The 23,051-nt window shown below is 40.3% G+C and overlaps 1 protein-coding gene across 3 annotated transcripts in view; it reads right to left on the reverse strand.

Annotated features, from left to right (window-relative positions):
• Positions 1 to 23,051, reverse strand: part of EPHB1 (EPH receptor B1) — a 409,064-nt gene that overhangs the window by 347,012 nt on the left and 39,001 nt on the right. For 2 of the 3 annotated variants that reach the window (XM_077488639.1, XM_077488637.1), the window contains exon 2: positions 13,972 to 14,022. The exons of the other annotated variant lie outside the window; for it this stretch is intronic. In XM_077488639.1, coding sequence (XP_077344765.1) covers positions 13,972 to 14,022 — 51 coding nt within the window. The remainder of the gene's footprint in view (positions 1 to 13,971; positions 14,023 to 23,051) is intronic. 3 annotated transcript variants of the gene reach the window in all.

Here is a 23,051-nt window from a genome sequence, read left to right on the forward strand (position 1 = left end):
ATTTGTGTACTTTTAATATAGTTTCACTTTTTTCCTTCAGGATGTACATCACTGAGTGATTTACATATATTGCATCAGTTTGATTATTTAGCGCTACTCTTTCACCTTCATAACTTCCAAGTAGGCCTGTCCTGCCACAGCCGATACAAATGGGTCTCACTCCTATTGTCAGATGCTTGATTAATTTCACAATACAATGAATACAGTTTGAAAACTGAGATGTGAAGAATGGTCAACATAGTTATCTCACTAGGAAATATTTAACCTTGATCTTGTACATTTTAAGATGCCAAAGAAAAAAATAAGCCAATTCCACTTCTTGATTCAATGTATAGCTAACTGACCTTTTCAATTAAAACTCTATGCCTTGCTGGTTCAGTTAGTATATTGGAGGAAGCCAACCATGTGCATAAATAATTAGGAGTGCAGATAACTGGCAAACCTTCAAATGGGGCCTCGGAGGTAGGTACAACCCTACACCCAAGGTGTAATTACCTTCCATCCCAAAGCAAATTATTACTTTTCATAAATATATTTAATTATTTAAGCCTGTTTGACTCCATGAATAAACTCAGAAATGTGTACGATTAAAGAAAGAATTTAGCCCAAACATTTGTTCTTACAAAAGCATAACCTCTATTAACCACTTCAGCCCCGGAAGCATTTACCCACTTCCCGACCAGACCATTTTTTGCGATACGGTACTGCGTCGCTTTAACTGACAATTGAGTAGTCGCACAACATTGTAACCAAACTAAAGTGATGTCCTTTTTTTCCCACAAATAGAGCTTTCTTTTGGTGGTATTTGATCACCTCTTTGGTTTTTATTTTGTGCGCTATTAACAAAAGAAGACAATTTTGAGAAAAAAAAATAATTTTTACCTTTTGCAATAATCCAAAAAAAAAAAACATTTCTTCATCAATTTAAGCCAATATGTATTCTTCAACATATTTTTGGTAAAAAAAATTATATAAATCGCAATAAGCATTTATTGATTGGTTTGCACAAAAGTTAAAGCATCTACAAAATAGGGAATATATTTATGCAATTTTTAGCAGGACTGCGACATTGCGGCAGATAGATCGGACACTTTTGACACTTTTTTGGGACCATTGACATTTATACAGCAATCAGAGCTAAAAATAACCACTGATTACTGTATAAATGTCACAGGCGGGGAAGGGGTTAACACTAGGGGGAGAACAAGGGGTTAAATGTGTTCCCTAGGGAAATGTTTATAACTGCTGGGGGAGTGGACTGACTGGGAGTAGAGAGTGATCACTGTTCCTGATTATTAGGAACAGCCGATCTCTCTGTACTTCCCTGACAGAATGGGGATCTGTCTGTTAAATTGACAGATCCCCGCTCTGGCTCTCTGAGGAGCGATTGCGGGTTGCAGACATTGCGGCCGCCAGCCACGCACATCGGCTCCGGCGTCATGCACCCCTCATAGCTCTTAAAGCGCCCAACATGCACCTATGGTGGTTTGTGCAGCCGTGCCAACGTGCCCCAGTATAATGACTGCAGCTGGTCGGCAAGCAGTTAAAGGGTAAGCTCCACTTTCGTGGGGAAATCTTTTTTTAAAAATAAAGAAAAATAATATAGCATGTACAATTGGAACACAAGTCATATTATAATTGAATTTTATTAAAAATTACCTTTCCTTATCAATCTGCAGCCGCTGTAATTTTCTGTCAATGCAATATGGCTACATGGAGTTGTTCTGTACACAGAATGTGTACTGATCACTCCCCAGAAACATCATTTCCTACTTGTGTGATTGGCTCACCAATTTTCCCAGAAACCTGTCTAATGCAGGCCATACACGGTCGAATTTCGAACGAATTTTCTTTTCAAAAATCAGAAAATTTGTTTTTTTTGTGATCCGATGATGCCACCATTGATTTTCGAAATTCGGCCGACCAAGCCTTCAATTTCACCTCATGCTGCTACAAAAAAGAATTTTCTTGGCTGGGAATCTTCTTTTCTCTCCGTAAATTTTCTTTTATCTCCGTACATTTTCTTTTATCTCCGTACATTTTCTTTTCTTATTACGTTTCTCGCACGATTCTCCCATCATTGATTAGAAAATTGTTAGTTTTTCAAAAAATTTCCAACATGTCCGATTCCTCAAATTTTATTTCCGCACGAAAATCGGCTGTTGCTGCAGCCCACTAATGGTGCGAAATTCATACGAAAATTCTTAGATATGATTTTCGAAAGAAAATTCTTTCGAAATTCGAACCGTGTATGGCCGGCATAAGATACAAGTCAGATTTCAGGCATCCGCTGCAACAAAAATGTAATTTTTGGTGAGATATTTCCAATAGGAACATGTCTAAAGGGATGCAGGCTCATCAGCTTTCATTATTAGTGCTCTGCAGGTGCCACAGCCGACTGATAATTATGAAACCACTTCCATTAGACCCACTGAGAACAGAGGCACAGACAAACACACATGGATTTCTTAAGGATAACAAAAGACAGGAATCTGCAACAAAGGTTGTTATAATCCTTGCAAAGTATATAGATAATCCGGGGGGGATGTTTTTTTACTCAACAAAAGTGGTGTTGCGCTTTAAGTATTTATTGCTTAACCTCCTTAGCGGTAATCCCGAGTCTGGCTCGGGTTGGGAATTTCATTACAATAGCGGTAACCCCGAGCCAGACTCGGGCTTGCACCGCTCGATGCAGGGGAGGACACAGGGATCGTTACTTACCTTGTCCCCTGGATCCAGCGATGTCCTCCGTGCTGTGTGATCGAGCCGTCCTGCGCTCGATTCACAGTGCCGAATGCCGCCGAGCTCCGTTCCCTGCGACGTTACGACGCACGGGAGCGGAGAACGGCGGCAAATTCAAAAATGTAAAAAGACACAAAACACACACAGCACTGTAATCTTACAGATTACAGTGCTGTAGTAAAAAATACACACCCCCTTTGTCCCTAGTGGTTTGTGCAATGCCCTGCATGCACTTTTATATTATAAATACTGTTTTTTACTGCTTGGAATTTGGAGATTGTCCATAGCAACCAAAACATGTCCCTTTTTCATTTTTTTGGGGATTTGATTACATTATTGAATAAATTTTATTATTCTTTATTATATTATAAACTTTATCATACCCGGGATGTCCGCTAGACTCTGGTTTGAAGAGATTTCAGAGCGTTATTCCTAAGAATTACAGGACTACAAAATAAAAGCCAGATTTCCATGCAAAATAATTGTACCGCTTTCAGCACCTTATTCCAGACTGAATCATACCGCCAGGGAGGTTAAAGTCCAATCAGAGCACCAAGCAAACACCTTTAATATTAATATTTGCTCATAAGGTGTTAACACAGAATAGCCGATGCATTTTAGGCTCAAAGATCTCCCCCTTCTTCAGGGCTCAAGCTTGATGGAGAGATTGGAAGCCTCTAAAGTGGCACAATCAGAGGGTTTTTTGTTTGTTTAAAAAAAATCTGATGTAAGGAAGATCAGTGGATCAATGGATCAGCATATATGTATTGCTGTCTGTTTCTCCATATTGTCACATAGACACAACAGGAAGTGAGAAAAGCATTTACGCCTTTGACATTTAATCCTGGAACAGGTGCCCTCACTGTTTTTTTTTTCAAGTTCTTTTTGGAAAATTCTCAGTGAGTTTACCTAAAAGAGGACACAGATATTATATTAAACCCCAACAGTGGATCTAGTCCTACTCGACCTAACCACCCAAAAAAAAAAAAAAGTCTTGGCTGGAGTTTCCTTTTAAATAAATCATATATATAACCTAGCTCTGGAGTGTGAGTTCTTTGTTCACTCATGGAAAACAAACTTCTAAGTGCCTATCCCATTGTGGCTCAACATATATTAGAGCACTTGCCAGCAAAGTACTCCAGAAAACTTTCAGCAACATCATTTATATTCAGGCGCGTCACACAAGCGCCTTGTCTGAAATCAGCCATGAATTGTAGCCAATCGTTGAGTAATACACAGAGATTTGTATGTACCCAACAGAACATTAAAAAAAAAAAAAACATAACAAGCCGTTTAGGGCTCATTTTAAGACAGGGGAATTGTGTGCTTCATAAAATTTTACTGGTGTCATGGTCTGCGAAAGCTCAGCTTGTAACTTTTGACGTATAAACTCTAGGCCAGACCCTCATATAATAGCAAGTTATAGCTGTGTTGTGTGTGTATGTGTAGATGGCAAGTGCAAGGCGTGCTGACAGACACTCCGCAGGCTCACAGCGGTCTACCTCTGGGAATAGCAAGGTCTGAGCACATGGCTCACATCTCAGGAAGTTCTGCACTAGACGTAGTGTTAAAAGGGAGTTTCCGAGTATATTGAGTTATTGTATAGCTCTAGGTCATGCACAAGCAAACTCTGTACTGCTTATGTCAATTAAATCCCTTTGATGTCCCACACAGTGTGCAGCCAGGGTCAGCCTGTGTTATTCAATTATTGTATCCAATGTAAAAGGTATCTAGTACTTGTTGAACATACTAAAACCAGAGCCCCAGCCTCAGGGGAGCAAAGAAGTGAGACATCCTGAGCCTGACTTTCCACCACAAATAGCACAAGGCTGATTTATAGAGAAAAGTACATCCAGCTCTCTGCAGCAGTTCGGCCATATAGCTTTCTTACCGCAGCTCTGTACTCATAACACAATAGGGGCTTTCTATAAAAAATAGAGCAAAGGAAGGATAAACGCTGGTGTACCCAACAGAAACCAATTTGTTTGCATGTTCATGCCTATAAAAAGAGAGCTGGAATCTGAATGTTTACTATACAGTGTGTGCCACCATTACTTACAAAAATAAAAGAAAGCAATGGTTCCCACCAGCTTCCAGTGAGCATATAGGAACCATGTTCCTTTGTATAGCATTGCAAATGAAAATACACCAGTAAAAGAGGAGAGTACATACTTATCTCTTCCCAATGAGCACCGCTTCGATCCTGACTATATGGTCTCCAATGAAAAATCAACACTTTGAATAATGTTAATCCCTGTTCTCATTGCTGGTACTCATGATATAGAGGTCAGCAGGAAGAATCAGAGTGAGCTGCAGGAGGACCCATGTGATTGTCACTACTGAAAATGTCCATTTCTCTGTGGACTTGGGGGGACTATTTCTTCACCATCACCCCCCCCCCCCCCCAGTTCTCATTGCTGGTACTGATGATATAGAGGCCAGCATGAAGAATCAGAGTGAACTGCAGGATTACCCATGTGATTGTCACTGCTGAAAATGTCCATTTCTCTGTGGACTTGGGGAGGCTATTTATTCACCATCACCCCCCCCCCCCCCCCCCCCAGTTCTCATTGCTGGTACTCATGATATAGAGGCCAGCATGAAGAATCAGAGTGAGCTGCAGGAGGGCCCATGTGATTGTCACTACTGGAAATGTCAGTTTCTCTGTGGACTTGGGCGGAAATATTTCTTCACCATCAGAAAAGTGATCAGAGAGGCAGGAAGCAGGTGTATCTTAATTTGCAATGTTCAATACAGTGACATTGCCATGTTAAAGCTGAATTAAAGGCAGATTTACTATCTTATTGGAAATATCTAAACTGCATGTTGTGAAAAGCATCAATGGTCACTTTTTAATCCCTTGAAAGGGGTATATTACCAGTTGCATATATAAATATGATGCTCACCTGGTTTCAATAGTTTTATAGGTATAGATGGGGGGGGGGGGGAGATGAAGATAGGGGTTTTGGGGGGAATAAAGAAAAAATGGTGAAGGGGAGGGAGAGGGTTCAGAAAGGCATCCAAGGAGGCATTATAATATTTATTAAAGTAGTAATAAACCGCATTAAAAATCAAACTAGGCACTGTTCAGTTTAAGTCATAATGTGCTAGTATGCACCACATACTATCGCATTATGGCAGACTTACCTCAAATGATGCTCTCCAGCGACATGCTGTCATCGCTGAAGGCACTTCCATCTTCACCCAGTCTTCTTTCTGGCTTTGTGGGCTTCAGCGATATGAATGGCTGAGCCAGCGATGACGTTACTCCTACACATGCACGTGGGAACTCTGAAGGAATGTCACAAGTATGTGTCGGTGAACTGCATCTAAGGTAAATATCTTCTAAATGGTCCTATGTTTAGGAGATATTTACTGTACCTGTACGTAAACCTTATTATAGGCTAACCTTTATGTAAAAATGATACAAGGGAGTTTACTCCAACTTTAATGTGTTGTTTCCACTGTTCTGTACCAAATCTTCCTTCAGTCATTGGTAGTTTATTTCATTTATATGCACTTCCTATCCCAGTGATTACTGACCAGATTAGGAAAGTTTAGGGCAGGCATAGAATGAAAAGAGAATATGTCAAACTGTCGGATCTTTACTCCCGAAATTTCTTACCCCTGCTAAATTCTATTAGGCAAGACCTACAAAGTTGGAATAAACGCATGATATCTTGGTTTGGGAGATCCTCGATCCTGAAGATGAACGTCCTCCCCAGGGTCTTGTATCTCATGCAAACCATTCCGATCAAACTACCACCGGCATTTTTTGCCACATATAAGGCTCTCGGCTCTCAATTCATATGGGCCAACAAGCATCCTCGTATAAGATGGGGTAAGATGACTTTACCCAAATTGCAAGGTGGGATGGGACTCCCCGACTTGCAAAAATACCACTGGGCATGCCAGCTCACTAGAATAGTGGACTGGCATGTTCACAGGTCAGCAAAAGCCTGGGTAGATATTGAGGAAACAATAGCTGGCATCCCAGTCAAACTCCTTCCATGGCTAGACCTCTCTTCTATCTTACGCTCGCTGCAGTCTCATCCGTTGATAGGGGCGACTTTACAAACTTGGAGAACGATACGCCAAAAATTTAAACTCTCCTCTACTCCAGGCCCACTCTCTCCACTGGAATATAACCCAGACTTTCCTCCTGGCATTTCTTCGCGACAGCTCACAGACCAGACCCCACGAGACATATTGAGAGCCAGATCTTTCTATGATAAAGGAAACTTAATCCCCTTTCACTCCCTCCCCGAAAAATTTCCGGACAGAAACATTCCCTTTTTTAATTACCTCCAGATCAAACACTTCTTGTCCAGTACACCTCTCAAGTCACAATGGCATAGAGAACTTACGAGTTTCGAGGACCTATGCAACAGACAGGAACCACAAAGGCATTTAATCTCTGAGCTCTACACGCTCCTCTTCCCAGCTGCTAACAGCTTCAATGACCCTGCCAATACTAGGTGGGTAGAGGAGCTGAACTTAGAACTCACACGAGAAGAGTGGGAAAACATTTTGCTACATATCCACAAGGGCTCACGAAATGTAGCGGTCCAGGAGAACGGGTATAAACTGTACTCCAGGTGGTACAGAACACCTGACTTATTGCATAAATTTTACCCTAACACTTCGCCCTCTTGCTGGAGATGTAGCACTATGGAAGGGACATTATTACATGTTTGGTGGGATTGCCCCGCAATACAGCCGTATTGGTCAGCCATACACCAACTAATCTCTAAAATAACGACCTACACCTTGGAATATACACCCGCACAATATTTACTTCATCACGCCTCGATACCACAGAAACAGTATAGGAAATCTCTTGTCTTGCACCTTGTGAACGCAGCAAAGATGTGTTTGCCCGTTCGCTGGAAATCAAGTACGCCCCCCACGGTAGGAGACTGGATCCGTCGGGTAGGGCGGACGATGGAAATGGAAGAACTTGTTCACCAACTTAATGATACCACGCCAAAATTTAATATAGTATGGGCCTGCTGGATTCATTTTCGTGCGTCCACAGAATGCAAGACACTGCTGGGAGAATTGTAGCCTGACCTGGGATTCTAACTGCACATAAGTGAAAACATAGGAATATAGCTGGTAAATTGACTGTTCTAATTTTCCGATAACGGTAACTTCTCCTGTATACACATGGTACCCGTTCTGGATAACGTAACCATCCCCTGCCCTATCTTATCCCTTTACCCCTTTTTCCTCACCCCTTTACCTTCCCTGATCCCCCTATATCCTAATACTCTTACAGAGCTTTAGAAAATATGACTTAGTAACTACTCATAGGCTTTAACTGAGGAAACATCACGTTATTGAGCTGACTCGGAGGAGACACGTATAGCTGACAGGGCTATTTTAGGTGTGTGATCCTACTTCATGTCTCCTTACCCTCACAGTGTGATCCCTGTAGGGGTGAGTGTAGGGAGATATGCACTACCTGTCTCCCATATAAGTACAGACTAGAAATACTCCTTTACTATAACAATCATATGTCGCCTTTCTGGGTTTGGTTTGGAGGGACTAATGGTCAGTTAAACTTTCTTGTTTAATTTTACAACATTGGTGATATTATGAATACTGTACTATATTTCCCGTATGTTTGAAATTATATATATCTCTCAGAAATTACTGTATGTTCCAGATACAATGTTCAGTTTTCCGAGACTATGTACCAAAGTCGATTATGACTGTTGCTGTTATGTGTATTTCGCCTTTATGTCAAATGCATTTGTTTCAGAATAAAAAATTTGTTTCAAAAAAAAAAAAAAAAAAAAAAAAAAAAAAAAAGAAAAGAGAATATGTCTATTGTGGATAAACACACGTTTGCAAACAACAAACATCTGTTTTTACACCTATGCAGACCTCTGCTTTAGCTTTATCTGAAAAATACATTCTGTCTTTATGGTTAGACTATGTGATCATTTTCCAAAATGGTTATCTCAAGATTTCGCAATGATTTTCTCAACTCTATGGGTACCTTAAAACTATTTCAGATAACCAAACTGTTAGGAAGGCTTGGGCACATAATGTTCCACCCAAAGCCCAGTAGGATTGAAAATTTGGATAAACGATGGCCACCAATGAACTTTGTACGTGGTCACAGTGGGGTTAATCTACTAAAACTTGAGAGTGCAGAGTCTGGTACAACCGTGTATGGTAGCCAATTAGCTTCTAACTTCATTTTGTTCAATTAACCTTTGACAGAAAAACATGGAAGCCGATTGGTTTCTATGCAGAGCTGTGCCAGATTTTGCACTCTCCGGTTTTACAAAATCAACCCCCCTATGTCTGCGACCATTTGTTCACAAAAAAAAAACACTTTAAATTCTAAATATTTCATAGCCACGCAGACACAAATGGTGAAATCTATGATTGTTTGCACTACCTGACCCAGTATGGCTGAGTGCATGCGTATCTCACTTTCTAAAGCGTTTGCAATAAGATGAGTTGGATGTTACATGTGTTACATGTGTAGTTGGACAAGGAGGCTGAGCGTTACTTTCTGAAATGCAAAGTGTTAAGTGCTTAAGTAGAATGAGCCTTTTCTCCCACTTACATGCTGTCTATCAGTCAATTACAGCCTGAAAGGGTATAATTGAATTTCTCTTCGGCAGAAGAGAGGCAAAGGAAGAATGAAATTCACAACAGTTTCTAGCTTTCTGCCGTGCTTTTTCATGTTGTACTGAGCAAAGGCAATTATCTTTGTATCAACAGGACACAACTGGGTACGATAATGAACCAGCTCAAGCCTCAGGGCTAAAAAGTTTGAGAATAATTCAACTGAGTGGAAACCTGCGGTAAGCAAAAGACATTGTAGTGACCTGCCTAAAACTGCGATAGTCCATTACAGAAGGAAACAAACTCTTCATTGTACTTTCCAAGTACTATGCAAAGCGTAAAAAGAAAGGTTCACATATACATGTATATATGTATATAGTTTATATTTATATCACTATTTTCTGAGTTATCGCTAACATTCACAGTATATCAGACCTTTACAGACACTATTTACATAGGAATACTTTCTATACTTTCTACATTTCTATTTAACAGCTCTAAAGTAGAGAAATATAGTGCATTAGAAAGAAAAATGAAAGGTAAGAACATGGAAGAATGTACTTATAAGTATTTGTATCCTATCGGTGCTGTATAATAGTACTTCTAACATGAGCAATTAAATGAAGTTATAAATAATTGGATAAGTAGAACCAAGAACAGTAGCAAGCAACGCTATAACTCTTCGCTAGGACAACATCCAGGTGTGCCGTCATCTACTAGTTCCAAACACGATTTTATTTATTTATGTGCATATCTGAAATATTTCTTTCCACATGGGCACCAAAAATTGATTTTACTGATCTGACTACAGCCAATTGCTTTCAGGCATAAGTATGAGTAAAACAGCACCGCATTTACATATATCTACATAACTGGCCAGCATTTTATAAGCCTATGCAAGTAAATCAGACCTTCTACATGAATAGTAAATTATAGTATAGTTAGAAGACTTTCTGCGCATGTAATTGTGTATATACATGTAAACATGCATATCATATGGACCATATGTGCCAGTTCACACCAGCACGATGTCAGACATCCCATGTGATTTGCACTGCACTGCTGTGCAGATCACGTGTGATGCAAATTCAGCCATACAGAATATATGGCTGAATTTGCATCGCATTCGGACCAATATCACGCAGGACCCTTTTTTTTTGGCAGTTTTGGTTTTTCTGTGTTTTCTGCATTGTCTACATGTGTTGGTGTCACAAGGAAAAGATCCAGTGGCCATGTCCGTAGGGGATAATGAGGATGAAAAAGGCTAGGAGATAGGCTCCCACACTGGGATCTATCCTTTCTACTGGAAAAACTATAACCCTGTTGTAAAATGTCATACAATGTCTTATCCGCATATAGAATGGGAAGGCACTTTTTGACAATTGCTACAATTTGATTATTGTTTAGCGTACGTAGTAACAAAATGTTTTTTATTTCTTTTACAATGAGACTGTCTTTTCATACTAGGGCTCTCTGCATTTTTTAGCATGCTACCTTTATCCTTTTTCTACGCCTTGATCCTGCCATTATCAATCAAGTGTTTTTTGTATCCTCACCTCATTATGCCCTGTACACACGGGTGAACTTTACGACGACAAAATCCGTCTGATTTTTTCTGACGGATTTTGGCCCAAACTCATCTAGCATACACACGGTCACACAAAGTTGTCAGAAAATCCGATCGTTCAGAACGAGGTGACGTACAACACATAGGACAGGACTATAAAAAGGCCAGTAGGCAATAGCTTTCGTCTTGTAATTTATTCTAAAAATGCATGACACTTTGTGCGTCGGAATTGTCTACACACGATCGGAATTTAAACGATCGGATTTTGTTGTCGGAAAATTTTATATCCAGATCTCAAACTTTATGTGTCAGAAATTCAGACGAAAAAGTCAGATGGAGCCCACAGATGATCAGAATTTCCGACAACGCAATCCGATCACACATTTTCCATCGGAAAGTCCGACCGTGTGTACAGGGCATAAGTCTTTTCTGAGACCACAGTACATTCTTTCTCATAATCTTCATGATCAGAGCTTTTTTCTCGCACAAACTCCCCCACTGGTAATGCATGTATGGTATAAAAGGAGTGACAATTCGTAGCAAGCAGAAGTGAATTGCCAGTACATTGCTTTCTGAAGGCTTTTGTGGTTACCCTGCCACCGTCGATGTGTCCTGTAAGTGTTATATCCAAATAATCACTACTGACAGAGTGAAAGCGATGACTGAACTACAAAATCAAATGGTTGTTATTAAGATACTGAATAAAAGAATCTATCATAGAGACCGGGCCAATCCACACCAAGGCCAGGTCATCTATGTAGCGATAGTACCAGTCAATATACACTCTGAAAGGATTATTATGTGTGAAGAGAAAGCTATAGCTAACAAACCAGAATAAACATCCTTATTTTCAAAAAAGTGAATTAGTTTTAGTTGAGTCCAATGAAAACTGAGAATTTACAGTCACATGGTTGAAAACAAGGTGCCTTAGAATAAATCAATAATCATCATACATCCAATTTTCTAGGTATCCACATAAAGCACTCATTAAAGATTTACACTTCACACTGCTAAAAGCAGAAATATTTTTTTTTGTAAGCTAGTAGGAATTGGCCCTGTGCTTTCTTTGTACAGAATGTCACTAACATCAGGGAAGGAAATTTCTTTTATGCACTTGATCAACAGCAAATAACAGGTAGAAAATTATCCAAGGATAAATCTTTTTAAAAAGCAAAATCACAACCTGCTGGACACCAAGGAACAACCAGACTGCAAAAATGAAAGGTCCAGCCGATCAATGTGTGCCGTGTACACTAGACTTTCTCTATTTACCATTCATTAATTCACCTTCATCCATTTTACTGTAGTGTGAATGCCGCAACATGGAACAAAGAGTGACCCAGGTTTATGGCAGGCCTTGGGACACATAATGCATCCATTGTGTTTATCATTGTTTGCCAAGCCTGTTATCTGACTAGCGGTGTCCACCTCACTACATTTATTATAGTCACATCTTAATTAAACCCCATCAGTTATTTGACTTAAGGTTGTAAAACACTTTGTAACAGCTCTGAAGATAAACGGCAGTGGCTGCAGCTGAGGTTTATTTATTGACTTGCTGGTTTCATATAAATATCGTTAACAATGTTTTACAGCAACTATTTATTATATAATGTGTCCTTATTTTTACATTGGTTTTCAGGCCTCATGCACATGGCTGCTCCTAAACGGCCCCTGAACTAGGGTTGCCACCTTATCTTCCAGCCAAACGCAAACACTTTAGCGGCCTTGCACACCCTTGTGTGCCCCAAAGAGAGTGGTAATGCAGTGCGCATAGCGTGCCACAGCAAACAGTGGGTGTGGCTAAATTGCTCTAACATCATCTGCCACCCAGTGATGCTAAACCTGCCCCCAGAAAGCCACCTGAAACTTCTGGGTGGCAACAAATTTGTGTGTGCCTATCTTGGTTACTTGGGGAGCCATGGCTCAGTCTGACTAATGTGTCTGGGTTTCAGCAAACCTGAAACAAACATAATTCAAAACACGGACTGTCTGGGTTAATCCCAGACAGGTGGCAACCCTACCCTGAACACACTTCAGTAAGGCTGGATTCACACCTATGCATTTTTAGCGCTTTTTGCATTTTGCAGATTTGCACTACAGTCCATTTAACATGGTTTCCTATGGGGCACGTTCTGTAGTGCAAATCTGCAAAATGCAAAAAGCACTAAAAATGCATAGGTGGGAATCCAGCCTAAAAACCTATGGGGTTGATTTACTAAATGCAATAAGACAGTGCACTTGTTGCACTCTGCAAATGCAGTTGCTCCAGGGCTTAGTAAATGAGGTAAAGCTTCACTTTGCAAAGAATACCCAATCATGTGTAAGGAAAATAAAAATAAAAACTGAATTTCTGTTTGCACATGACTGGGTGATGGCAGTCAGAAGAGCTTATGCTCATTTACTAAGCTATGGAGCAAGCACAGCCTATTTGCCTTTAGTAAATCAACTCCTCTGTGTCCATGCACACAGTGGGGTTGATTTACAAAAACTGAAAAGTGCAAAATCTGGTGCAGCTCTGCACAGAAACCACTCGGACTAAGTCCATTCGTTTTGAACGTGATGACGTACGACGGGACTAAAAAAGGAAGTTCAATAGCCAGTAGCCAATAGCTGCCCTTGCGTCGTATTTGGTCCGTCGGACCAGCAAACAGACGAACGGTTTTCCCGATAGGAATTGAGTCCGTCGGACAGATTTGAAACATGTTATATTTCTAGGTCCGTCTGATTTTTTAAATAAAAAAACTATCGGATTAGCACACACACGATCGGTCATGTGTATGCAGCATTACAGTTTGTCCCTCCCCCTGATGCCACCATCTTAAAAAATATAGTGTCCAGTGTCCACTTTTGTGGCAAAAAATTAGCAAATAAAGGAATATTATAATATATACAAAAGTGACACAAATAATAGTGTCATTGAATGTTATTCAAAATGACCTTTTCTTTACTCTGTAGTGCTATATTTTTCTATAAAATGCAATGCAATATGGGTACCTGAAGGCATTCTGTACACAGATGGGGTACAGAATGCCCCCCAGAAATGTAATTTCCCCCTTGTATGATTGACTTACCGATTTTCCCAGAAGTCTGCACTAGGATACAGGTCTGATTTTGGGCATCCCCTGCAACAAAAAATGTAATTTATGCTGAACCACTCCCAGAGGGAAGTCACATCTAATCACATCTAAAGGAATGCAGGCCATGCCACTTTCCTCATTAGAAACTTACAATAACCGCCGTTAATGTATTTCACCTGTGTTTTATATTTTTCCCTGGAGTTCAGCAATTTCATTAACCCCCCTAGCGGTAATCCCGAGTCTGGCTCGGGGTAGGAATATACTGACAGGAGCGGTAACCCCGAGCCAGACTCGGGATGGCTTCGCTCGATGCAGGGGAGGACACAGGGAGCGTTACTCACCTTGTCCCCTGGATCCAGCGATGTCCGCCGCACTGTGCGATCGAGCTGTCCTCCGCTCGATTCACAGTGCCGAATGCCGCCGAGCTCCGTTCCCTGCGACGTTACGGCGCACGGGAGCGGAGAACGGCGGCAAATTCAAAAAAGTAAAAACACACAAAACACACACAGCACTGTAATCTTACAGATTACAGTGCTGTATTACAAAAATACACACCCCCTTTGTCCCTAGTGGTCTGTGCAATGCCCTGCATGCACTTTTATATTATAAATACTGTTTTTTACTGCCTGGAATTTGGAGATTGTCCATAGCAACCAAAAAGTGTCAATTTTTCAGTGTTTTAGGATTTTATTACATTATTGAATAATTTTTATTATTCTTTATTATATTATAAACTTTATCATACCCGGGATGTCTGCTAGACTCTGGTTTGAACAGATTTAAGAGCGTTATTCCTAAGAATTACAGGACTACAAAATAAAAGCCAGATTTCCATGCAAAATAATTGTACCACTTTCAGCACCTAATTCCAGACTGAATCATACCGCCAGGGAGGTTAAGAAAAATAAATTATCATTATTATCATTATTATCATTATTATTATTAGAGGCGGCACAGTGGTGTAGTGGTTAGCACTCTCACCTAGCAGTAAAAAGGGTCGCTGGTTTGAATCCCAACCACGACACTACCTGCCTGGAGCTTGCATGTTCTCCCTGTGCCTGCATGGGTTTCCTCCGGGTACTCTGGTTTCCTCCCACACTCCAAAGACATGCAGGTAGGTTAATTGGCTTCTGTCCAAAATTGGCCCTAGTATATGAATGAGGACCTTGGATTGTGGGCTCCTTGAGGGTAGGGACCAATGGGGACATTGCACCAGTGTGCAATGTACAGGGATAGGGGTAGACACTCACTCAGGTTGAACTGGATGGACTAGTGTCTTTATTCAACCTTATTAACCATGAAACTATGAAACTATTATGTATAAACCTCAATGGTGTCTGCTATTCAACAATGATGGTTTATTTTACATTTAATATTAGGGTTGCACCGATACCAGTATCCGTGTTGATACTAAACATTTGCACTCGTGCAAAGGCTCTGAAACTGATACTTTCAGACTCAGTTCTTTCAGCTGCCAATGGGATCCCCCCACTGACAGCTGAAATAAAGAATAAAAAAGCCATCAACTATCGGTTGTTAAGGAGCAGGGCTACTGCGTCCTTAACAACCTATGACTCATTCAGGTGTCAGTGAGGTTCCCCTGTTGACAGCTGAAGTGTAAACGAAATCCTGGCAATTGGAGCTGTCAAAAAAAAGCAGCAGGGCAATGTTGATCAACAACATTGCTCAGCCGCTGAGAAAGATAAAAAGAAACATTGTTTATTTTTGAATCTTTCTGTTTATTCATCTACAGATCAAATGAATGAACTTCAATCTGCAGATGATGTCAGTTTAAAGCAACCTGTCAAATAAGAATTTTATTTAATTTTCTATTTAACCCTTATGTTACTCTAATCAGCCTTAATTAACTCCTTATTCTCCTTCTCCATTTAATTATTATTTTCCTGCTGATTTTTTTTTCACTTCTACTTTATAAACTATTAATAATTAAAACTTTTTTTGTGTGTTTTGATCATTAATATTTTACACTTTTAACATATATTTACAAGTTTCACATTGAAAAAAGTGCAAAATGTAAAAAAATTATTTCATTTGTAAATGACTTTTTAAATGCTTTGTGCCATTGCTGATATCTGAAGCGTAAACAAAACAGTTGCGGTGGGTATCGGTGATTGGTATCAGCGAGTACTAATAAAAAAAAAGCATTGGTACTCACAAAAACAATGGTTACGGTGCATCCCTATTTACTTTGAATAAGTGCCAAAAACATAATGGTAGTTTATTAGCTTTGGGCTAAAATGGAGTTAGTAAGTGTATGTTTTGGACTCACTTTTTATTTGTGAATAGCAATTGTTACTTTTTGGATACATTGTTATAACCGTTATCTACACACATTCACTCGTGATTTTGTTATGTTGTTGTGAGTTGCGCTGCGCTAGATATACGCTTTATTTGAGATTGAAGTGAGTAAGAATACTTTTCAGTGAAAAGCAGCAACTACATTTATATATATTCACTTGGTTATATTTTTTAAGAGATTTATCGTATATTTATTTGCACTGATTGAATTTTTAAGTATGTGTGTGATAGTTGTAGGGACATTAGAATGTTAGCACTTTGGGGCCGGGACTTGTGTGAATTTCCTGGGTGTCCTGTAACAACTCAGGATAAAATGTAAGCATATTTGCTCACTATTTCACGACAATATAAAATCTACCAAGAATTGAGTAGATTTGATTTATTATTCCATCCAAACATGTGGCGTCCAGAACGTCTATAATAAAATAACATAAGTGTTTAGTATCCACATCTGCCTACATGTCCGGTGTGCCACTAGCTCCAAATTCTATTAACCGTTCTATACCAAAATAAACACTATAAATTCCCTATTTCCTTTAGCTGCTCTATTTTTTGCTGGACCAGGTCTGGTTGCACATTATAAAAGATATCACTAACTGCTAGTAAAATATACACATGCCATGGTGATAATGCATGGTGCTAATCGTCCATGTGTTACTCAGTGATGTAGTGGGTTTCCCCATGACCCAATAGTGTCTGGTAAAACTACACTGCAATAAAATCCACCTGTTTGTTAACAAGGGAAAGTAAACAAGGATTAGGCAGGCAGTGAAAAAAACACAAGACGAATTTAGCTCTACATAATCCATCCAAATGCAACTTAATCTTCTTCTGATATTTTGTACCTGTCTTCAGAGGGAATACGTGTTCATTAAGGGGGATTATAGTCTTCTTCTCGTTATGATTGATGCAAGCCTGAAATGAGCTCCTCGGTCATCATCTTGCCAGTGGAAAAGTGGCAAATAATGCGGTCTTCCGCGCAGCCGATCTTTACAATGCATTATTATTATTATACAGGTTTTATATAGCGCCAACAGTTTGCGCAGCGCTTTACAACATGAGGGCAGACAGTACAGTTGCACTGCTATTTGGTACAAGAGGAATCAGAGGGCCCTGCTGGTTGGAGCTTACAATCTAAAAATGATGAAATATAAACTTAAATTAATACCCTTTATTCTTAACTTAAAGGCACCGATATAAATGGTATAAGGCATTTATATAGGTATGAGGCAGTTTGGAGTAGGTAAAATAAGTTCTTATTCTTTTTTGAAGAGTAACATTGAAGGGTACAGTAAAAAAAAAGTTATGAACCAAAGCCATGGTAGCCATCCAATTATCTTCACAATGGCACTAGCACATAGAGAAAAAGTTGAATTCTGTAGAAGAGCAATTTATTTTTAACAAAGCCTCACAGATGACACCCCTGTCAGACTAAGTTATACAGAACTGAAGAAGATAACATTTAACGTATAACTGTTGCACAAGTTATACACTGCTTTATTTAGTAAGGGTTACAAAATCATTAAAATAAGATGTCTGTGAAGGTTCTCATTTACCCAGGTCATGGTATAGCTAGTAGTAGTTAGTCACATTCGGCTGGACTTGTTCTGCAATGTTGAGCGTGTTTCGTAGCTTCTCCGAGCCACTTCTACAGTTCTAAGTGGGAATTTAAATAAAAGAAAACTGTAGTATGCCTTATCAGATCATTATCAAAGAGAAGAAAAGGCGCTGCTCACCAACCCAGTGCATTAGTATGTAGAATATGGGAGCGCCGCTCCCCTGACATGTTTCGCCTCACTCACCGGGGCTTGGTCACATAGGTCAGCATTGCAAGTTTCATTTGGATGCCTTATCAGATCTTAAAGGTGAGAACAGGCTATGGACTACTAGGAGCTATAACCTGATCTTATGTCTTCCAATGGAAACTTTACAAAAGAAACAAAAAAAAAAGGAAAAAAAATGATTTATTGCTCTTAGTTAATCAGATTCCTTTAATATTTTCTAATAAAAGAAAACCTGTAATCCCATATGTTGAAACATCCAGGTACCATAAGGGATACATAGGCAGGCTGCAGATCCTTAAGGCTGCATTCACACATTGATTTAAATGCCCCCTGTTCACATCTGAGAGTTCTCTTGCTTGAATAAAAAGCCTGAAGATCAAAAAAGTACATATGCTTCTTTTTGGGCAAATTATAGGCGTTTCTCTGCTTTTTACATTGGTGACCTTTTGACCTGTGCAAAATCGCAGCAAAATCACCCAACTTTCTGCCTAAAAAGATGGTGTGAGGTGTGAATGCAGCCTAAGACTGATCACTTTGGATCTTCGGTTCAGTGACCTCTTTCTTGAGATCCACTTGAGCCACTCTTATTTGCAGTAAATATAAATAGAGCGCAATGGAGCTGAACCAGCAGGAGATCAATATACAACTTTCATGATCAACAAATGCCCTTTCCACTCCTGTGACCCAGGCATTACTATTGGGTAAGACTCCCCATCACACTGAGTGTACCAGTGAATGGTCGTGCAGTGGGGACGTGTCAGGACAAGTCTGAACATTGGATCAGCTCTCCTGCCTAGTGTAATCAGTTTTTGAGAGGACAGCAGAGGGACTGGCAGGAACACCAGTGGTTTCACATAAAGGAAGCAATACAAAGAGAACAGAATAATTTCTCATACAAGGACAAGGTACAGCAGGCACATATCAGGAATATGACGTTTTATAAACGCTTTAACCTTCCTGGCGGTATGATTATTTCAGATTTTAGGTGCTGAAAGCGGTACCATTATTTTGCATGGAAATTTGTCGTTTTATATTGTAGGCCTGTAATTCTTACAAATAATTCACTTAAATCCGTATAAACCAGAGTCTAATAGACATCCCGGGTATGATAAAATTTTAAATATGAAATCATAAATTATAATATATATATATATATATATATATATATATATATATATATATATATATATATATATATATATATATTAACTATAAATAATTATAACAAATAATAATATAATAATAATAAAAATTATTCAATAATGTAATCAAATCAAAAACACTGAAATATGCTGAGTTGCAGAATTGTCGCTGTCATTACTTTTACGTTTAGTGTATTATCGCTGTTTTCTAGCTGGTCTATAACCACTTTTAATGTAAACGGACATTTTTTGGTTGCTATGGACAATCTCCAGTTTCCTGGCATAAAGAACAGTATTTATAATATAAAACTGCATGCAGAACACTGGACAAACCACTAGGGACAAAGGGGATGTGTAATTATTTGATACAGTACTGTAATATGTAAGATTACAGTATACTGTATCTATACTGTGTTTTTTACTTTTTGAATTTGGCGCGGAACTCCGTCCCAATGCATCGCAACGCTCGCAGGGAACGGAGCTCTGTGCTGTCACAGATCGAGCGACACATGGCGGCTCGCTGATCACAGCTGGGAGACATCGCTGGATCCAGGGGACAAGGTAAGTAACCCCTTACATGGATCCAGTGATGCAATCCCGAGTCTGGCTCGGGAATACCGCTTATGGTAATTAAATCTCACCCTAAGCCAGACTTGGGAATACCACCAGGGAGGCTACAAGCCAACAGGAAAAAACAGGAGGTAGCAAGCTTATTATTAATTAGACAAAAACAGGTAAGCAGACACCTGGCAGTGCTTCTTTATGGTTCTGGGCCACTTAACAAAGTTAGACATATCCCCAGGTTCCCTTTAAGCCTGTAAGCCATGATGGAAAATTTTGCTTTGTATGATAGATATGTTTGCTACAAAACTGATTATGGGCTAAATTAGGCAAATCATCACAGCCTATTTTTTTTACACATTTACGGGTAGATTTACTAAAACTGGAGAGTGCAAAATCTGGTGTAGCCGTACACGGCAGCCAATTTGCTTCTAACTTCAGCTTGTTCAATTAAGCTTTGACAAAAAAAATGTATATATAAAGCTGATTGGTTTCTATACAGAGCTGCACCAGATTTTGCACTCTCCGGTTTTATTAAATACAGCCCTTAGCAACTCCAGTTATGTGGATTTTGGGATGGTGTTGGTTTTGGGTGTTTATTCACTGTTAGAGGGATGATGCAGTTTTGTTCACATGCAAATGGGTGTTCTAGAAAAGCAGGACAAGAGAAATCTGGAAGGTGTGGATGAGAGGTGGTAACCAGAGAAAAAGACATTTGTTAAAAGAGTAAAGGTTACACACAGGTATACTCATATTATATACTCATATTATATCTAGAGACTAAGCTGGAGGTACAAGGAGATACCCGTTTGTTGAATTGATTTGACTTATACCAGATGCCATTTCCATATAAATCAAACTGCCTAAAACATTGGGTCCTGTCATAACTTAGGATTCGGCACAATTCTAAACTTTCTGTTTCGAGAGACCAGAATCTTAGTTAAACTTGTGACAATAACAGTCACCATACTCAGGGCCGCTGATAGGCCAGTACAACTGGCCCTGCTGTACCGGGCCTGACCAGCAGGGGGGGCCCGGGCAACCTGAACTGCAAAGTAAATAAAAAATTAAAATTAAAATTAAAAAAAGATTCTCCTCCACCGATCATCGTCCGCACAACCCCACCCCGTTCGGTAAGGTTTTTTTTTTATTAGATGCGATTAGTCTATGCTGTATGAGGCTGCAGGGGAGGGACTATTTGTTGTATTTCGGGCGCGGAAGAATACGCCTTCTGCGCCCGCTCCTCCTGCTCCGCACACCGCACAAGTCCCCCGAGTCTCTTATCTGGTGCTGTGGCTGTGTTTAAATGGGAGAGAGAGAGAATCGCTCGCTATTCTCCAATTGGGGGAGGAGGCTTCCGCCTTCAATCCACACCCCTCGTCTCTCATTGGCTCCAGAGAAGCTGAATTTGTGGCGCCAAATCTGAGTCCTGAGCAGGAGAGGAGCTAGCTGAAGGAAGCATCGGAAACAACTCGCACACATAGGACACTGAGCTGAGCCGACTGAGTGAGTGAGTGAGGGAGGGAGGGAGGGGGAGAGCACCACCCAAGGAGCCTGGACATTGTCACTAGTCTGCTCATATAAGACACCCTCAGGTCAATGGATAAAGGTGTAACTCGATCTCTTCCATGCTTGTGTGTGTCAGGCAGCACCCTCCCCTCCTCCCCCCCTTCCCCCCTCCCCTCCTGGGGGGAGAACAGAGCAAGCAGGACAACACAGTAGCGATCATGGCTACCCATAAAGTAGTCACTGGAGCTCCCCCAAGACAAGATAACAGGACGGATGGCAGACTGCATTCTTCTACTGTGAGTCGCAATTGTTCTGCCTTCCACACTGTATAAATATGTGCTTTAAACTTGTCCTGTACATCAGCAGGACAGGTCTGGTGAAAGTAAAATTCTTGAATATGTTAAGAATCAACTGGGACTTTTCACCTACTACATACATCACATGCATTTTCACAAAATAATTATTTTTAATATATGTGTATGTACAATATTTCTGTAGCACCTGAAAAGGCCCAATATATTTCTAACGTATTCATGAATTTGTGCAATAACAGCAAAGGACGTGGTGCCACAATACAGCCCATCTCCAGGAAATTAAGATAAAGTCAATTTTTGCAGCGTGTGTGTGTGTTTGCTGTTTTCATGCTCCAGCCAGCTGCACTGCTCTCTTCCTCTAAAACTCCAGCCTCATCACATACCATAAAGTAACATTAACCCTGTATGGTATGATGAGGGGGGCTGGAGTGTCCTCTGCACATGCACCGCCGCCGCGTGGGCAAGCCCTTACACGCTCAGTCATTTTCAAACATGCATGCGCAGTGACATAATGGCACCGGGCGGCACCATTTTTAAATGTAAGGCAGCAGTGGCATTTTGTGCGGTTTCAGGAGTGGCACGCACCTCTCATCACAGCCTAGTAAGACCCCTCCGCAGCCTCTGACCCCTGTACCATGTCCGCAGCCTTTGCAGTGTGTGTGTGTATATTATATATACTTTCTTTACTTTGCTGCTATGGGCTCTAGCCTCAGAATCGAATTTCTCCATCAGTTTAGGCCAATATGTATTTTCTACATGTTGGTAAAAATCCCAATATGCTATGGGATATTTTTATAGAATTTTTTACTAGTAATGGTTAACTATACTAATGACACTGGTAGGGAAGGGGTTAACACCAGGGGAAGATCAAAGGGTTAAATGTGTTCCTAGGAAGTGCTTTCTAACTGTGTGGGGGAGGTGCTTTTAAATGTGGGAAGACATATCTGTGTTCCTGTTTAGCAGACACACAGGATCTCGGTTTTCCTACTAACAGAATGGCAATCTAACTTGTTTACATCGGCAGACCACCGTTCTGCCTCTGATGGAAACAATCGTCTGGACCCAGTGGACATTGGGTCCACCAGACCCACTAATTAGCTCTCGGTGTGTCCAATCAAGGCGGCAGTGGGTCAGACAGCGCACGTACCCGCAAGTGTAGAAGTACCGTACCTGTACGTGATTCTGCTCACAGGAGACGCAGCCCCACAGAAAATGTACGTGGTTATATGTGCGTTTTTTGTTCTTTATTTTCTTAACTCTTTAAACATTTATTTTGAACATACAGTAGAGAAATTATGTGACCAATGCATGTAATGTAACAGTGCAATATATAGGTGTGGCTTGTGGGTGGGTGGTGACAAAGGGGGCCCCATGATCCCCTATTGCCCGGGGGCCCCATGAGTTGTCAGTCCACCCCTGCCTATAGTGTTGCGGAGTGATATTCC

Source organism: Lithobates pipiens, unplaced genomic scaffold (genome assembly GCF_037356315.1).
Source record: "Lithobates pipiens isolate NorthernLeopardFrog02 unplaced genomic scaffold, aLitPip1_a1.2 Scaffold_18, whole genome shotgun sequence".
Classification (NCBI taxonomy): domain Eukaryota; kingdom Metazoa; phylum Chordata; class Amphibia; order Anura; family Ranidae; genus Lithobates; species Lithobates pipiens.